Here is a 19,086-nt window from a genome sequence, read left to right on the forward strand (position 1 = left end):
AAACCCTGCCAGTTTCCTTGTGAAAAACCAAGGTCAAAAAAAAAAAAAAAAGGGGTGAGGGTTGGGGGGAAGGGGAAAGTAACACATGAAGGACACCACACACATTAACGTGAAATGGTAAGGTTACATACTTAGAAAAAATAAAAATAAGTTATTAAAAATAAATTTGCAATAGAAACCCCAAAATGTAGTTTTAACCAGCCAGTTTAGCAAAACGATGGTGCTGTAGCTGGAGAAGAACCATTATCAGCTGTACTCTGACACAGGCAAATAACTGTGGAGAAGCCGGACACGTACGTTATACCAGTGTTTTAATTTCATGTGTGTGTGTCTGTCATTAAGTGCAAAGTATTCTTGTAGTTCATTCCTTCAAAGACTAAACGTGTCCATATCCGTCTTCCGATTGAGGTGGATCAGCTGGTTCCTCCGATATGATGTCTAATGTTGGAGCCTCTGTCAGACTGACATCTTCGTTATCCATTTCTTCTGCTATACTGGCTTCCTCTGAATCTCTAGTCCCTCTTCTAGACTGACGCTCTAGTAACATGCTCTCCAAGGACTCTATATCCTCAATGCCTGCTTTGTAGTGGATCATCAGCAGTGTCAGGGCCTGCAGTCTTTCACCTGACTTCACCAGTGCAGCGGAAATCAAGGCTTTTCTCCTTGCATCAGTTGTCTCTTTCTCTTCTTTCACAAGTATATTATTATTTTCCAGCTCCTGGTCTATCTCATTCTGCAGCTTATCCAACATAAATTCCAATTTCTGAAAACGTTCCTCTGTGGGTAAACTTCTGTAGAGGTCACGCCCAATTTCTTTCACAGCAATGAAGACACTGTCATCTAGACCAGACTCCTTTCGGACCAACTTTATCCCAGTACCTGATGCACGTTTGGAAGGACTGCTGGGCCCACTGATTTCAGTATCACTACTTTCGTTATCAGAAGTGTTTGGTGTGTGCTTTGGTGAAGGTTCTACCGCCTCTGTTCCTGGCTCAGAGATGCGAGCTTTGGGGACTGGACGAAGGTTTAAGAAACGTGTGCCTGTATTGATGAAATGCCTGGTCAAGCCAGTTCTGTGAACAGATTTAGACTCTGAATCAACACGAGGGGCTGCAGCTTGGGGAGCTTCCTGCCCTCGCTTTTCAGCTCCTACACAAAAGGGCATCTCAGCTAGACATTTTTCTTGACATTTTTTATGGCAAACATAAGCACACAGCAAGCACTGGGAAGCTGCTTTAGTCCATACTTTCTTTTTGCAGTAATCACACCAAGTTGGATTCTGAAACTGTGTATCTTGAAAGTTATGCCTGTTCTCCATTAAAACTGCCTGTCCCAAGGAAGGCTCCTCTTTTGGAAGTGACTGAGCGTCTTCTTCCAACTGACTTTCCCGGTCTATTTCCACGAGAGAGACCGAATCTTCTGTGTCACATTCTTTCAAATACTTGAAGTGTAAAGTTATATCACCATAACAAAATTTTTCATTGAATCCCTTATGGGCTGTCAAATTCCGCAATGCTGCTCTAGAGACTGCTGCTTTAGGAGCAGGAGCACTCAGTCTGTGTGTTACACAGTATTCCATTGAGGATGTAGCTAGACAATCTAAAGCAATTTCTTCAAGTTTTATGTTTACATATCCTAAGCAGATAAACCCACCTGCTTTGAAAGGGTCTCTGCACCACAGTGCAATATTAAGGTACTTATGCTGTCCTTCTATTTCAAATAGACAGGAAGATGCCCTCCCCCTTGGCCATCGGCCCTGCCGGACTTTATAAGGAATTTCTGGTGATTCCCATGTTCGATGATCATCTCCACTGTCTTTGGAACTACGTGTATGTTCTGAAACTCCATCTTTTAATGTATCCTGTTTTGGTGCTGTTAATACTTTTGACACTGTTGGGTCTTCTATTTGATCACTATTCTTTACTACTTTCTCTGTACATTTATCCCCATTATTTGTAGATGGAGGCCTTTCTGATTTTTCAGAAGATATACTTGCAGTTTCCCACAGATTCAAAGTTTCAATACTACAAAAACTAGTCCTACTTGATGACCTAGATGGCACAGGAGACTTAGTACCGGTTCCTGATGATTGTTTACCTGATTGCTGTGGTACATCTAAACTCTCAATAGTTCTGGGTGTTGCCACTTTAGCTCCATCTTTTTGTTGCGCTTTTGACGTTGCCTGCTGACTTCCCGCATTCCGTTTTCGATTCAGAATCGGAGATATAGGTACAAGTGGTTTACTAGAAAGTATTGTTACTGACCGTCTGGGGCTGGGAGCTGCTGGCAGATCTTCCTTTTGGTCAGCTGATTCACAAGCTAACTCCTCGAATTCGGAATCAAAATCTCTGTTGTCAACCTCAGCTGGTAAACCAGCTTGATCATCTTCTGGCTGTGGCACAAAAGCAGTGTCTTCCAACTGTCCCAATCCATCCTGCTGGGCTGAACTCTGCTGATTTTGTCCAACGGGCCTTTCATAAAAGACTAAAACTCTGTCCCCAGCCTGTCTGATAAGCTTCAACACTTGGACAGTCGAGGTGATTTTAACATCTATAAAAACCAAAAAAGACAGAAATTGTTAAATGTTAATGACTATAACAATCTAGCTGGCTAAAAATAGTCTACAAGCATGTTCAGATCTTTAATAGTGGTAATAATACCATTGCTCATTAACAGGAAGTCAATTAAGACAGAAGAGCTTAACTGAAATGTAACAGATGGATTCTTTCCATTTTTATTCATCCAAATATATCACTGATTTCAGGAGCTGGAAAAGACTTCAGTTTGCTGCTTGCTATTATTGCTGTAATCTTACAGAGTAATGTTGATTTTAAATGCTAAGATTTTTAACCTTGGTCTTTAAAGTTCAGACTTTTCAGAAGCAGGCATCTAACAATGGATTCAAAAGAGAGGGGTATCATAAAATAGTTATAATTAATCCATAAGCAGTCTAACAAAGAAAATGGATCCAGTTTGTTAACAAAATACAGGGATGATGCTGCATTCTCAGTGTGGCTGAACAGTGAACTGGATCATCCTCATCATCACAACTCTCAGAGATATTTGAAAGTATCTCCAGCCTACGGTAAGATTCAACAAATCACAGGCAAGCTAAACTATCTTAATGAGCACACAGTCCAAATAAAGTCATGCAAGGAGTTATGCAAAACTGACTTATCTCTTGTTCCAGAGCAATCATCAACTGCCTGTTCAAAGCAACTCAAAAAGCTTTTAAACCACTGGAGCAATGCAATGGAGACTTAGGCAGCACCTAATCACAGTCACTCAGTGTGGTGCCAAAGTGGGGTCTGTAAAACAGACTGCCCTCCCACATCAAAGTCAAGGGTAACTTTTTGCCTCAATGCAGCACTTATCTGCCAGTTACAATTTGGTCAAACTTCAAATTGAGAAGTCCAGAGCAGATTTCTAAATAATACTCAGGCTCCTACATATCAGAGCTGACAAAAGTTGATACTAGAAGAACACTATCGAATACCCAGAAGATCTGCTTGGGTCATGGTGACATTTCAGACAATTACCCTGTTAGTCAAAAATAAGTTTATACTACTTGTTCCATCCTCTATTTAGTATCTTAAGTTCAAAGCTGAGTATGCAGGCCTAGGATATAAAATGTTATGGTTTTCTCTGTAAACTAAGCACATTTTATAACATCACTGGAAGAAACTAACTATTAGAGAAGTTAAAACATATTTATATTCAAATGTTTATTCAACTTTTTTGGCATTTACCTAGCAGAGAGTAAATAAATATCCCAGAAAACAAATCAAGTGAGTGATAACCTGAAGTGATCATAAATAAATAAATGTCAGTTTTTAGTCTGAGTGCCAGGCATAACTGTAATTGCTGAGAAAGGCAGTCTAGTTGAACTGCCTGCTGACATGTCCTCCCAGTTTGCAAGACGACACTTATTTTGAAAGCTAACATGTTACTCACTGCCAATTGCAAGAAGTCTGTCCCCCCTCTGTAGATCAGCAGCTGCAGCAGGTGAGTTTGGAGCCACAGTTTCAATGACAACATGTCCTGCATCATCTTCCTTAGACTGCACGAGGCGGAGCGTGAGCCCGACACTTTGCAGATTCCCTTTCACTAGTTCTGCCTAGAGAGAAAGGAGTTAAGAGTATGTCAGTTAAGCTGACTGCAAGGATTCATGGTTACTACTTATCATTTAAATAAAATTAAACAACTGATATTATTAAAAAATTGTATTAGGACATCCATTGACTTAATTAGGCAGATTATCACGTAACAGAGTAACCATCCACCAAGCCAGTTTATCTCTCTGGAGAAAGACGGAACTAAATGTCACCAGTTCTGAAGAGCCACATATGCCAAAACTACAAAGCAGTGCAAGGAATTGTCAGCAAAATAAATATATAAATAAGTGTATGTGTGTACACATCTATTAAATAATTTATATACAATTAATAACAATACTGCGCTAACCTATGCGCACAGAAATCGGCAGGAAAGGCAACATGTGGCTCATCTTCACAAAAAGCCCCAGTCCCAACAAAGCTACAACTAAACACAACCTCATAATTTATCAGGAAGAAGTTTTAATAAAAGAGGCACTGTACCATCAAGCTAGGTATCACTTTCAATATGCTACATTTGTGATATAAAACCCCTTACTACGAGTAGCTCTTCAGCAATCTACACAAAACGGCATTTGGGGTGAGAAAACGATGATGTACTTATACACTGCTGAAGCATATTTGGAATAAATCTGAACTAACAACAGCCAAAGAAGTTGCTTCAAAGACTCAGAACCCTTACCTCTTATTTATCTTGCAAGACAAAAGGAAAAAATTAACTAAATCATCTCAAATACCTTAAAGAAAAAAAATGACTGAGATGCAATCTCTGTATTAGTTTCATACCACAGTCCTGCACGGACCTGTTACCATCTGGAAGAATTGAAGAATATATCTAGATAGTGGTCAATTGTTTACAGACAACAGTGTCTGAGATATTTGGCAACTTTTTTTTCATAAAAAATTAATATCCATAATGAATTTTAAAATGCACTATTTTTCCCCAAAAGCACATTCCTGTTTCAAATTACTGTCTAATATCATTCCACACCAAAGAATTTTCTGTCTATTTGAAAGGGGAACTCAGTCTATATTTCAGCTCCAAGGACAGACATTTAATTTGCTTTTTTGATTCCTAAGAACAGAGAGACAGACATTGTTTGTAGAAAACCTTCACAGGAGATTTTATATTTGGCTTCAATTTACTGAGTTTAGGTAGACACTCTTCTCCATTTACTTTGTTGCTATTCAATTGTCCATGTTTGAATTGTCTGGAATTGATCTTCCTCTTCTGAGGCTCTGTCTGCTTAGTTCTACACAATGGCTTTCCACAGCTGAAGTGTATCACTTGACTCTCTCCTTGGCTGCATGGCTTTCACTCCTCTCCTATAATCTCAACAGCACCCTATCTTTTTTTTTTGCTAATTGTTGCTCAGTTCTTGATAGGAATAAAATGCTTAAGAACAGCACTGAGTTTGAAGAAGGAAACTTGCATTAACTTTCTAAGCTTTGTCATTCATTTTCTGCACTTCCCACAGTCAATTAAAGATAATTTTTTCCTCTAGAACTTCATGAACATCTATTGTGAATACCCAGTTATGTATGTAAGAACAACAAAACCAAATACAAGCAAATAATAAATGCAATTCCAAGATTCAAGGTTCTTATACACAGCAAAAAAGTAAATAGCTGCTTACAGAAACCATGGTGGTAGGTTTTTTTTTAGTTTTTTGTTTTTAATGAAGGTTGTTCCCACATATTTCAAAGAAAATCTCATACATAATTAGATTTTTAAAAAATCAAATACCAAATTCTTAAGTGTTAAAAAACCAGGAAAAAGTATTAGAAATACCTGTGTAAGAAAAAAAACAGAAGTTTTTTTTAAAAAAGAGTTACTCTTCTGCTTTAGTCCTTTATATTTAATATGTCTTTTGGCTAGTAACTCACACATGCTGCAGGTGCTGGATGGAAACAACATGAAAATTACTAGTTCAAACAACACTAGTTGGATATTTTATCCTGAGATGAATTTACTGTGGCAACATACAAACCTGCAACAGAAACTCCTTCCAACAATCACTCCCCAATGCTGTGTAGCTCTGTGTGCTATTATCAAACAACAAGGAGACCATTATTTCTGAGCTTTGTCACAGCACCTAATTACTCAAAGCTCAGTTTTCCTATGAAGGTTCCTTTCTAAGTTTTGCTGTAAAATGATTAAGGTTGGAAAGAGATTTCTAAATCTTTGTGTTTTAATAGGTAATATCATAATGAAGATCAGAGAGTAAAATCCCACTTAAGGACTGCTGACAAATGTGAATATTACAAAGAACAGCAAACTATGACAATTTTTTACACTCATTTTTCTTAGCCCACTGAAGTATTAAGCTCTTCAGTGAAAGAATTTCAGGAAAATGGATGCTTAGACTGAATAGTGGAGAAAAAAAAACAGGATAATTTTCCTCTTACAAGTTAACTCTGGCTGTTTAACTACACTCCTATAGATATACATCTATTTTGATGATCTGTAGTTTCTTCCTGCACAGAACTGGAACTAATTAATAAGACAGGATTTTTTAAATCATGGCTCACCCAAGACACAATCTCTTAGTTTTGAATCACTGCAACAGAAACATTGCTCTAAGTTTGTTTGCAACATGAGTTAGTCTTGTGAACTCAGTATTTGAGTAGATCAGAAAAACATCCCACTACTGAAGGAAGCTGGCCATCAAAATACTTTACCAGGAGTTATTTCATGCAAATCTACTTCCTTTTAAAGGCAGGTATTTTTTTTATCTATTTAAAGAGTGGTAAAAAGAATTGGTAAGATTTCTAAAGATCTGTTCTTCAGAAAGCAACAAGCTCTATTTGACAGTGCCAGGAGGCAAACAGGAGCTGGCACTGCAACATCCGGAGTCCTGAAGCGATGCCCCCTGACCACTGTTAGCAGCTGCAGTCATGGGAAACTGCACCACGAACAGAGATGGAGAAAGGAGTAACTAGACAGTAACAAGGGGAAAAAAAGTTACCCAAAGCTTTCTTACAGTTTGTCAGTAGAGACCCGCATCCTCTTGAGCCTCCTTTGAATCCAAGGACTATTTTGAACAGAACCCAATAGTGGATGACTTAACAATGAAAATATTCTCCACTGTAAAAGACTTGAAACCTCTGGGGTGATTCCCATCATTTCACTCTTCCCTCCTCCCCCAGGGCTAGACCACATGAAAGAAATGAGGGACAGCTGGGACCAAAGACCCTTAGGTGTCTCTGAACATTTGGCTCCCATGCAGGGACAGGACTGTGGATTACAGAGCAGATGACTCACTGATGGCAAGGAGACTTCCAATTTTCTAGCAGTATCTGATGGAAAGCTGTTTTTGGAAGGAGAGTGCCTTTGAACATAACAAGCAAAGTTCATCTCAACTTTTTATTAACTGGCACAGTCACAAGCTTTCTCTCAAAATAAACTGGTTTTATTTATCAACCCAAACCAGATGAATAGTTTCCTTGATTTTTCTCTCTGGAAACTCCAATGTTTCACCAAATGATAATATCACCAGTGTCTCAAGATAGATGCAGTGCAGGTAAACACCATTTCAAGCTCTCAGTCACCTCCTACCACCCCTACAAGTACACTTGCAAAACCAAGCACCTTTGTAAACCCACCACAGCCAATTCATGCCTTTCTGCCTCTCCCTCTAATTAAAACTTGAAGAGCCTAAGACTTACTGGAACATGAAACATCAGAAGGGCAAAAATTAGATAAATGACACAGAGGCTAGAAGACGACTGCTGATATTTATTATCAAGAAACCTTGCTGCAAAGCAGAAAAATCAACAGCTGTGTTTAGGAGAAAGGGAAATTTTAACCAACTAGCTATACCATATTCAAGTAAGTTTATTTTATTTCAATCTAATTAATAGCTCCATTTTATTTTAATTCGATCTAATTAATAGCTCTGTTTTAGTAGTTCCTGCAAAGATTAGTAGTTATTGAAATATGGAGCAAGGCAAAGCAGACAATACCACACCCTTGCTAGTAAAAGGCAGACACACATTCACAGTGATTTATATTGAAAGAGTTAGAGCTAAATTGTGCCATGGAACTTAAAAAATATACCAATATACCTTTTTTAAAAAAAGGTAAGCAATGTCCATACTATTCATCAAATAGTATTGAGAATAAAATGCAAAAGAACAGATATTACTATCTTGACAAAAAAAGAAATTAAAATAATTAATTTCCTAAGTGTTTTATTATACAGGGGAAAAATTCCAAGAAGAGGACAAGATGTCCATTAACTTTAAAACTAATAAAACATTTTGATGTGGGGCTGACTTTTACAGAACAAAGTCGATAAGCATTGATTTCACAGTACAGCCTTTAGTTCATTTATATGCAACATTGTACTAGCCACTGCAAAGCATATCCCTACTACTACCTTATGGTCTGGAAATACCATGTAGTAGAAAATTATGTTGCATTTCTTAGCCTTTCCTTACCTTAGCCTTGTCACTCTGAAAGCCAGGCAAATGGTGGATGTCAGTGAAAATCAATTTTTCCAACCCTTTTTAACATACTGATACTGAACTCCATAGCTATACAGTGATCATTCTGAATTTCTAACTTGCTAATACCATTTAAATGGACAATATTTAGACCAGTGTCAATACAGGATGCAGTTTTAATCTTCAAATGCTTCATGCACTTATCAGTCTGCAAGAATTTGCAAACGTGAAGGGATTCTAAACACACAATCCTTTTACAGGCAACAGACACAAATGTGATAACCTTCTCATTTACTATTTACTTCCAAAACTTCACCTATGAAGTCAGGTTATTTTTTAAAAGAATGTCATCAATAATACTGTAGTCTCACAACTAGAAGGTAAGTTAACACTAGATATAAGAGATTTCTGAGACAAGACATGATAAATAATGTCTTTCAATAAATAATTACAATATCTAGAACAGATATGACAACTTCTTACTAGTAGTGCAACATCGTTCAGCCAAAGTTTTAAAACTATGAGATGCATACAAAAACAAGTCACAAAATCAAGCCACAGCATGATAATCAGAGCGTAAGATATTTATTTTTAAACCAAATTCTTTTCAGGAACTAAAAAAAAATGGGTTTCTGAAAGCTTAATTCTACTACGTAACTAATATTCCATATTTGCTTAACTATTTGTAAGCATATCACCTAATAAGGACTGTTGAAAGTTTAACAATCATGTCACACTCTTTGAATAAATTCTAAGAAAAGATCACTGAAGCACATATAAGAAAACTTATTCCACTGACTTTACACCAACTAAAGAATATTTTACAAATACTTCTTATTCCATATCAGTGGTATTTAACATGCTGTAGAGACCACAAACTGACACCATGTCAGTGCTACAATGTAGATAAAAAGCTTGTATTTTTCCAACTTGTCAGAGCTACCACAGTGGATCTTAGGTATTCTTGCAAGGTAAGGTCTAATGTACTTTTGGGGAAAAAAGAAGACATAATGTCTATAAATCTGCCTGTAAAATATTATATACTCCCAAACAAGCCTGCATGCCAAGAGGAAAGGAAGGAATATTTAATGCGAAAAAAAAAAGTGTTAAAAGTGCAAAACCAGGAAGCAGTTCCTTCTCTTCCAAAGACTCAGATCACAGAATGTTTGGAGTTGGAAGAGACCTTGAAGATCGAGTTCCAACTCCCCTCTTTTAAAAAGAGTTTTGGCATTTACCTTTAAAATACAGACATTAACATCATGGATTTTTCCAACCCTGTTATTGAATGCAGTCATTATATATGACCTACACAGTGATTGCTGCACTATTTATACTGGCTAGAGGAGACAGGGAAAGGGAACAGGTACCACTGCTCTCGTGGTACACTCCTTAGTAACACTGGAATCAAAGGAAAAAAAGGAAGTTTTTTTTAATATTCCGGGAGGATTTCCATCTATGCTTTAGAGAAGGAATAGAAGGTTTTCTTCCCTGTGTGCTACAGCTCCAAAGCCACTGTTCTCCCACATGACCTACACACCACTTTCCCATTTTTTGCTAAGAGCAATAAAAACCAAAACCAACCAACCAAAAATCCCCACTAACACACATGGAACACCTTTGGCTTCAAAAGACTTGTTACATTTACAGGCATCTGGAAATGGACAGTAAGTAATCAGTTGTTATGCTCTCCTGTGACTAAAGCATAGAGAAGTATCCGCTGACTTTAAACCCCTTAGTATCTATTGTCATGTCGAAGAAGTTGGCACAAGAGGAATTTGCCCACACTGAGCTTGTTGTTGAGACAGCACTAAATCTTAGTACAGGTAAGTGGGTACTTCTAAGTTATTTCAGGTATATCAACATTATAGTGCTGTACTGCAGTGTGGACTTATCTTCAGCTGCTTTGATTTTTGTCTAAGATTTTCACTTTTCTCCACTGGTTTTAATCTGTTCTTGTCCATTTCAAATATCATTAAGCATAACTTAGAATCCTCTCCAAGCTTTACTGAAAGCAGTTTTTAAGGGAGAGACTTTCCCATTAATGGGTACACCACATTTCAGTCACCCCAAACAATAAAACAAAATTTAAAAGAGAAATTAGGTATGGCACACACTTTCTATTTACACAATCAAACAGCATTACTAATAAAAAAGTCCATATAGCAAATGTGTCACAGAAAGTCAAATCAGGCTCCTAAGCAATGGACTCACTACCTCTGATTTCTTAGCAAGGTCTGGAATAGTCACCAGCTTTGTTTTCTGTGAAATATTATGAACAACAGATTTTTTATGACAATAAACCAGTGAAAAAAAAACGGAAATGGGATATTAAACCTTCTGCTGTTCATTTTTCCAGCTATGTAAATTGTGGGCAGTGCACGGGGAGACAACTACCTCAGATGGAGGTTGCAGTTTTCATGTTCGGGGTTGTGTTTGGGTGGTTGGCTTGTTTGTTTTAATTTTTGGTGTGTTTGTTTGGGGTTTTTTTGTGGGTTTTGTTTTGGGTTTAGGGTTTTTTTTAACTTTTAGGAAGAAGCACATTTATGGAAAATTTTCTGGAGATTTTTGTATTAGTCATCTTACACAGCAAGCTACTTGGCCTCATTATTTTCTGTTCTTTATGTTACCTTAAAAAATCCCAAAAATGTAAGTTACAAAATATGACAGTAACCTCATTCTGAAGTCAACTGCATATTGGACCAAGCTCATCTTTAAGGCCACAATACTGCAAATGTTACTCACATGCCTTAAGTTCACCACCATGTGCTATTTGTCTGAAATAAATGGGACAATAGTTGGTAGAAAAGTTAAAACATCTGCATGACTGCCTGGTGAGCACTAAAATCATTTGACATCAACAAAATCCAGAATGAGCTAGTTACAGAACAAAATAAAGAGCTACATCTTATTTTCCTCATATTTTTACTCTTTAGCTGAGCTACCACTATTAAAAGTGTATCACGCATTGCAGGGTGAAACAGGCTATGAGACATGCAAAAGGCAAACTGTTTAGCAATTACCTATCAGAAGCAGGTAAAATGCAGACCTTCAGTTTTATGTGGAGCTCTTCTTTGGAGAGCAATTTAGTACAAACACCAATGTAGCTCTTTAAGTGCTCTCACTCACTGACATCCTTTTAGTTTTTATTAAACTCAACTGTGATGATTTCCCTCAGCCGTGAAAAAATCAAACTATTGATTTTTTTAAATTATGTATTTTTTTAAATCTCATATCAGCATTTCTGTGTTTCATAGGAAAAAGGCTTCCTCCAATACTGCTTAAGCAGGACTCCATCATATAAATATTTCATTAAAAAGTCAGGTAGTCTAAGAAGCAAATACTGAAATAAAGTTACTGAAACTGGGTGTTTAAAAGAACAGAAAAATTTCATAGAATCTTTAAGGTTGGAAGGGACCTTAAAGATCATCCAGTTCCAACCCCCCTGCCATGAGCAGGGAACCCTACCACTAGATCAGGTTGCACAAAATCTCATCCTACTTGGCCTTAAAAACCTCCAGGGATAGGGCATCAACAAACTCCCTGGGCAACCCATTCCATTCCCTCACCACCTTTACAGTAAAGAATTTCTTCCTAATACCTAACCTAAATCTCCCCTCTCAGTTTAAAACCATTACCCCTTGTCCTATCACTATCTTCTCTGATGAAAAGCCCCTCCCCAGCTTTTCTGTAGCCCCTTTCAAGTACTGGAAGGTGCTATAAGGTCCCCCTGTTCATTAATAATACCATGTGTGACATCAAACCAATAAGTTTACCTAGTTAATGGTTTTCTTTGTATAAATTTGTAACAAAGAGCTGCAAAGCAAATTGCATAAAATGAGACTGTAACAATTTATCACTGTGAACATGTGCACACAGAGGTCCACGCAGGGTTTTCTTCACCTCTGAGATGGAAGAAACAATAATTAAAAACTTTCAACTGCATACATTAAAAGCAAACCCTCTGAAACAGCTAGTAATTACTTGTATTTATCTTGGAAGTACCTAATTAATAGTGATAAAATGGTTACTCTTGATATTCACGTAATCAATTCAAAATATGAAGACTCTAAAAGTCCTTTATTTATGGTGCAGTTTTCTGCTCCACACAGAAACTGCTTGAAAATTCTGACTGTCACACCCAGCAGCATTAACCACCACATTACTGACATGGCTATTGCCATCAAAACTAAAAATGTGAAACATTATTATCCACTGTAGTTACAGCAACATGCACCACAAAACACCAGTTTCCATGAAAATACAATCTACAATACTACTTTTGTAACTCCTAGATCTCACTAATGCGCTTTAAAGTCACATTTGAAAGTGCTTTTATTGTGTTTCTGAAAGAAAAATGTTAATGGATAGATTAAGTGCATTATTTAGAGGTTGCTTTCATTCTGGAACAGAAGTGTTTTCAAAGCAACAGCAATGCTAATTGCAGAGCTACATCTGGAGTACCATGCATCTTCTGAAATGAGCAGGACCTTCATAAACATTCCTTGTCTGGAATATTCAAGAGTGTCACCTGACTTAGTATGTGGCAACGTATTTGAGGAATTACTTACACAAGAGTATGCAAAAATATGTAAGAGACTACACTCTTACAAACAAACCGTTACAGTTTTGGGTAATACAAAGTACACTGTTAACAATAACTGTCTATGCAACAGGGACCTCACGTGTGCCTAGAACCAACATAATCATACAGTTTGAGATATCATAGGATTTAAAAGTAGTAGAGTTTGTTATTTCTGTGCTGCATAAACATACTATCTTCTTGACAACTGTTAACATTTCTCACCAATATTAATGGCTAGATGGCTATTAAAGAAAAGCACAAGCCTGAACAATATCCCGTATGACCCAATTGTTTTTCAGACTCCTGCATTCCCACAGAACTAGCTAAACCCAAAGGAACTAAAGCAGATGAAGTAAAATCATTTGTCATTATAACAGCTCTTCAGAGATTAATAGAAGATCCATCTGTCTCAAAATTAAGCTCCTGTTATGTGCAACCCCCCCAACACCCCACCCGGTGCCTGGTAAAACCAGAAGATCAGTTTTCTTCTGAAATTCTACATTGCGAAGAACAGACAAGATGGGGATTCGTATCTAGCTTATTTCAAATAATTATTGTAAGAAGGCCAAGGTTTTGTATATAATAATCTTTCTCCAAACCAAAAGGCAGCCAAACACTACTTTGTTTTCAATTAAGTTCTGGACAAAACACTGCAGTATAAATGCACAACAATATAACCAGTCAAGATTTCCACAATCATACATCTATTTCTGATTATTTCGTTGAACACATCACATCAAATCAATTTGTTTATGGTTATAGGGCACAAGTCGCTGCCAGGCAGTGAAACAGCAGCTCAATGTCCCATCTAATTAGCAGCACCAAGACAACAGCACACCTAGAAGCCAGATTTTCATACCGTTACCGTTCACCACTTACAAAAATTGCCACAAGTATTAAACTGAAAACAATCTTTATACCAGCAAAATCAAATCCTGACAATTCACTTTGCAAAATAAATCAATACCTAGCGACATCTGCTTTGCACTCAAAAAATATTCTAGATTTCCCCCACACACACAAAGCAACACAAAAAGATCACTTCCCAATGTATCCAAAGAATGATTTAGAAATCGAACATCAGCTATAAATTGGAATCAACATTCTGTCCAACTTTGCAGCCTGAGTCCTATGAATGATTCATGAAGATCCAAAAGTCTGAATTTTTCCCAGAATAATGGAACAGTTTGGCATGGAAAGGACTTCTGTATTTCAGTTTGCTCTCTGTGTAATCAATGTGATCATATAATTGGCAAACAAGAACATGCAGTTTCTACTTAAATATCTGAATGACAAGAAAACAGAATTGGTATTGCTACTTCCACAAGGAGCTGAACAACCTCCATTTCTAGGCTATTAAAATGCTTTAATACAATGGATGTCCAAAAAAGCCCGAACAAAAACCACCTAGCTATGCCACAAAGATTCCTGTTAAACAAGACTAGGATTGTGCATTTTCACACGGCTTAGTCACAATTCTGGCAGAAGTCTCTCCAACAGTTTACTTCCCCTCATCTTTTTCTGGAGGCAGCAGAACATTTGGGCTCTCCAGAAACCTATTTGAGAGCCCAAACTGCTAACACTGAAGCATGCAAAAATGCTAAAAGAAAAATACTCTTCCAGAGATGCCTTACTAGGAATCAAAGGAAAAAGGTTTACAAGAGGAGCAGGACATTACTGATATGAGAAGTAAACGTTTATTAATTTTTTCTGGCTATCTTGAATTATTTTCTGTCTCAGGGAAACAATATAACTTGTTCCTCACGACCCTATCATAAGGTAAGTGAAGAATGAATAGGAAATTATGTCAAGCTTAAAAACTTATTTCATTTCAGCACTAACTATAACTTCATATATTCTGGTTTTATGCTCTATTATTTTAAATTAGCAACAGACCTTCTAGATAGCTAGTGAAATATATAAGAAATATCCAGCAGATTTCATAATGCAACACCTTTGTATTTACCCTTCCCCCTTCTCTGCCACCAGAAACAGAGCTTGCTTGGGACCCCAATCAGGTACCTTAAACAAAGAATTTACAACTTATCCCTCATTTAATTGAAAATAAAACCTAACAAACAAAGAATTAGTCAATGCCATAGAATATCTGAGAAATAAGTATGTTTTAAAAAATCATATTGAACAAGGTGTGTGAGGCAGGAGACTGTCAGATCACATGCACAACAGAAGCTGTCCTTCAGTAGATCTTACTTATTTACTTTAAGCTGGTAAATATTTATCTTCCCTTATTACAGGGATGGAATCTGCATCAGTTCTGAAACCATGAGCTATTTGCTTCCTTGATTTCTTGACTTAAGTTTGAATAAGTCAGTTTACTTAATAATTGGAATGAGTTGTATCAGACAAAAAAACCCTGAAAATTGCATACTTGGTATCAGTCCACAGAACTATACTTACTTGACCATTGCTGTAAAGCTACTGAAGCAGCCCAAAAAAGGCACTGTTCATAAATGATACATTCAATACTAAGCATTAAATGTCTGAGGTTTTTCATTTAAATCAATGCTTTTAAAAATATTTGACTGGAGAACCTAAAGAGATTAGAGCCCTATAGAAAAAAAACAAATGTGCAACATGATGAATGATGAAACACCTTACAGTAAAATAAAAATCAAAAAGATCTTATAACAAAGATTCAGGATACAAAATTACAAACTGAATCATTAACTTGCTCCAAATTTGTTATAGTCACTTAAGTCCCATCATAATTCATGTGAATGAGATGCGTTAACCCAAAAAACAGTTTGCTTTTACAGCCTCTGCAACACACTAAAAAGCCCAAGATAAAAGTACCTGAGAAACTACATTTAGTCAGAATTTAGGGGAGAGAAAAGGGGTAAAAAACCTGCACATGTAGAGACTGGGGGGGAAAGGAGGATGACCTCTGATTATTAAAACTTAATTTAAATTAACTACCAAAATCCCACAGCTTAAACTCAGATTTTCAACTATCTATATATGTACCATTTTAAGCTTAAGTAGAGACTGCCATGAGCATATTGCAATCTATTCAGGAAAAGGTAAAAAGATTTGTCTTTTTTTGCAAGAGAAAAAAACCACAACAATCTTCTCGCTTCAATAATGGCAAGTTAACCATTGCTCTCCTACTTTGGGTTTACGCTGTTGCCTCAATAGAAATTCCACCTTTAGAAAAAATATATAATCAATCTATTCTATTGACAATAGAATTTATACTCCTGCATTTGGCATTTAACAATATACAAAGCACTTGAAGCTTACCTAGTAATCTGTAGGACTGTCAGAAGCCAGCACCAGAGAGCACATAGCAATTAAAAAAAATAAAATCTAGCTTCCAAAAGGATGAAGAGGAGGAATTGCTTTCAGCTGGTAAAGTTACTGAGTAAAGTTACTCCCCAATAAAACCTAAAAATATAAGAAAGAGTACCAAATTTCAATGCCAAAGATTTATTTTCTGATCTAGGCAGAAGAAGAGCAAGAAGAAGGAATCACTTGCATTTCTCCTGATCTTCTGCTTTGCTGAAAAGAAGGCCCAGGAAACAGTCAAGACCCGTTCAGCATCTTCCCCTACACTGCAGCCACGGCAATATTCCTTGCTTCTCATCTACTGTAGCTTTAAAATATTTATTTTGGTATTTGAAGAGTTATACAGTGGGTTGGGGGTTCAGCAAGATCAAAAAAGATCTCTTTGCTCCACTAAATTACTTTTTGAATGTGCAGAAAAGTGTATTCTGTCCAGGACACATTTCCAATGCCTTTATAGGTTTCTATTTCCAGCTGTCAAAACAAATCCAGAAATGAAACTAATCTCTGTAAAAGTAAAACGTGTGTTCTTAGCTAGAATTAGATTATTTACTTGCTGCTAAATCTCATTTACTTTCATTCCAATTATTAGATATGAGAAAATATTGCTTTAATGATCTTTCATAAAATTACTTCCTCCTAGCAGCTATTTTTAAAGCTCAGGAGTTAATTACAATTCTTGGGTTACCTCAATCATATGTAACCAAGACTGTGGTTCCTAATGCACTTCTACACATCAGTCGGCAAGACCCTGAATGCCTTTGCTCACAACAGTAGCCAAAAGTTTGTTCCTAGTTATTACACACATATTTTTAGAATATATGTTATTTTGGATTCTCTTCCAATACCTGAAGATTCAAACATTTCTCAAACCTGGAAAAAAACTTTGTTTAAAAAAATTACTCTTTGCTCAAATATTGTTTGCAAGGAATAAAAATCCACCAGAAATGTTCCCGTGTTTTGGCGAAACACCCATTGTAGCCAGACTGCAGAAGTTTAATAAATGAAACAAACATATTACATATTTACTACTTTCTCTCTCTAGCAGGTTTGTAAGCTCAGGCATAGCTTTGATGCAATCTTGTTAAGAGTTTTGTTTCAAGGCCTCCTGCCTGGACTTCCTGCGACGCAACGTTATTTTACTCCATCCGAAGCCATCTCTGCAGAAACTGTCCTAGACTGGTCTCAACACTAAATAACTCCTTTTATGAATTATTTTTAACTAGTCCAAATGAGTTCAGATGGCTCTGCTGCACTCCCTCCTCCTGTAAAATACAGTCTGTCACGTACTTTAGTAGAGAAAGAAAAGATTTCTTTAACAACTAGCATTGCCTGGCTGTCAAGGCCCCCCTGGCAGCATCCTCAGCAGTCTGAGCTGAGCCAGTTTAGCCCCGACCTGGGTGGAGTTGGGACTAGATTACCTCCAGAGACCCCTTCCATTCTAAATTACTGAATCTAGTGTAATAACCAAACAGACACCTTGTTCAGATATCATTTAAATTTTATTTGGAATTATAAATATATAAATATACGAAGAAACCTTGAAATGGAGCCAATTTTTCTGCTGAAGCCAGCTGTTCAATGTTTCTGATAGTACAACCACACATTTTCTGGGAGTTTCTATAACCTATAAATAACAACATTAATCAGGTACTTTTAAAGATTCCACACTACCCAAATATTTACAGCTACTCTACTCCCATGACCTTACTCCTCTGATACCATTGGTAGTATTTTTCTTGTCATCCATCCTCTGCTCTCTGTTTATGCAGCTGAATTGATGCAGTTACTCACCACAGCACCTGGTCTCCTGCACCAAGCTAACAGTCATTATTTACTCTCCCTTACCACTGTGCCTGCTTTCTCCTTTAATAATTAACAGATATTTCATCTCTAAATGCTGCTTAGAGCACTGGTTTGGTTAAGTAATACAATCCCTAGCACCTAGGGTATTTTCCTTACTGGAAGCTTTCAAGGAAATCCTGGCTAACTGAACTCTTTTCCATGAGCACCCTATTTTCCCTTGCTGACAGAGTTGCTTACCTAGCCAGGCTCTGGCCATGGCATTCCCAAGCTCCCCTGCTGGGCACATGGTGTGGCATTTCGTTCCCAACACATCTTACCCCAGTTGGAGAGGTCAAACTTGCATGCCTTCAATTTCAGGCACATTCATATCAGCTGTGAAACAACCAAACTCACCCTGCAAATCCACACCCCCACCCCTCCCTTACTGCCCTGTACTTCAAGCAGCATCACAACAAAGGACACTCAGGAGCACCCTCAAAATTCTCATCCATACTCAGCACTAGACTTCACTCCTCCAAAAGAGAAGAACAGTTCAAATACACAACAAATGACTACCAAAGCAAGTAGAGCTGCTTCATTTTAGGTCTCACAAGGAGTCAAGTTACCTAGAAGAATATATTGACCTGCACATCACTACCTCTTTCTTTTCAATTTTTACCTATTTTATGGGATTTGAGTTTTATATATCACATCTATCTGGTCGTGCCCAGTTTTCCCCTCCCAGATACTTAACACAAAAGCAGCAGAAGCCCTCCAGATTTTTTTTCTCCTATGCTGATATGTGAAATGCTTTCTAACCACAATGTTCTCTAGCCCTTTATACAAAATGAC

At 37.2% G+C, this 19,086-nt stretch overlaps 1 protein-coding gene across 1 annotated transcript in view; it reads right to left on the minus strand.

The window, feature by feature from the left end:
• Positions 1-376: 376 nt before the first annotated feature.
• The window catches only part of PDZD8 (PDZ domain containing 8), a 124,894-nt gene continuing 106,184 nt past the window's right edge, over positions 377-19,086 (minus strand). Inside the window, exons 6-7 of the mRNA XM_010003985.1 lie at positions 3,955-4,117; positions 377-2,550 (exon numbers count right to left, since the gene is read on the minus strand). Of these exons, the coding sequence (XP_010002287.1) occupies positions 377-2,550; positions 3,955-4,117 (2,337 nt within the window). The remainder of the gene's footprint in view (positions 2,551-3,954; positions 4,118-19,086) is intronic.

Source organism: Chaetura pelagica, unplaced genomic scaffold (genome assembly GCF_000747805.2).
Source record: "Chaetura pelagica isolate M959 unplaced genomic scaffold, ChaPel_1.0 scaffold248, whole genome shotgun sequence".
Taxonomy (NCBI): domain Eukaryota; kingdom Metazoa; phylum Chordata; class Aves; order Apodiformes; family Apodidae; genus Chaetura; species Chaetura pelagica.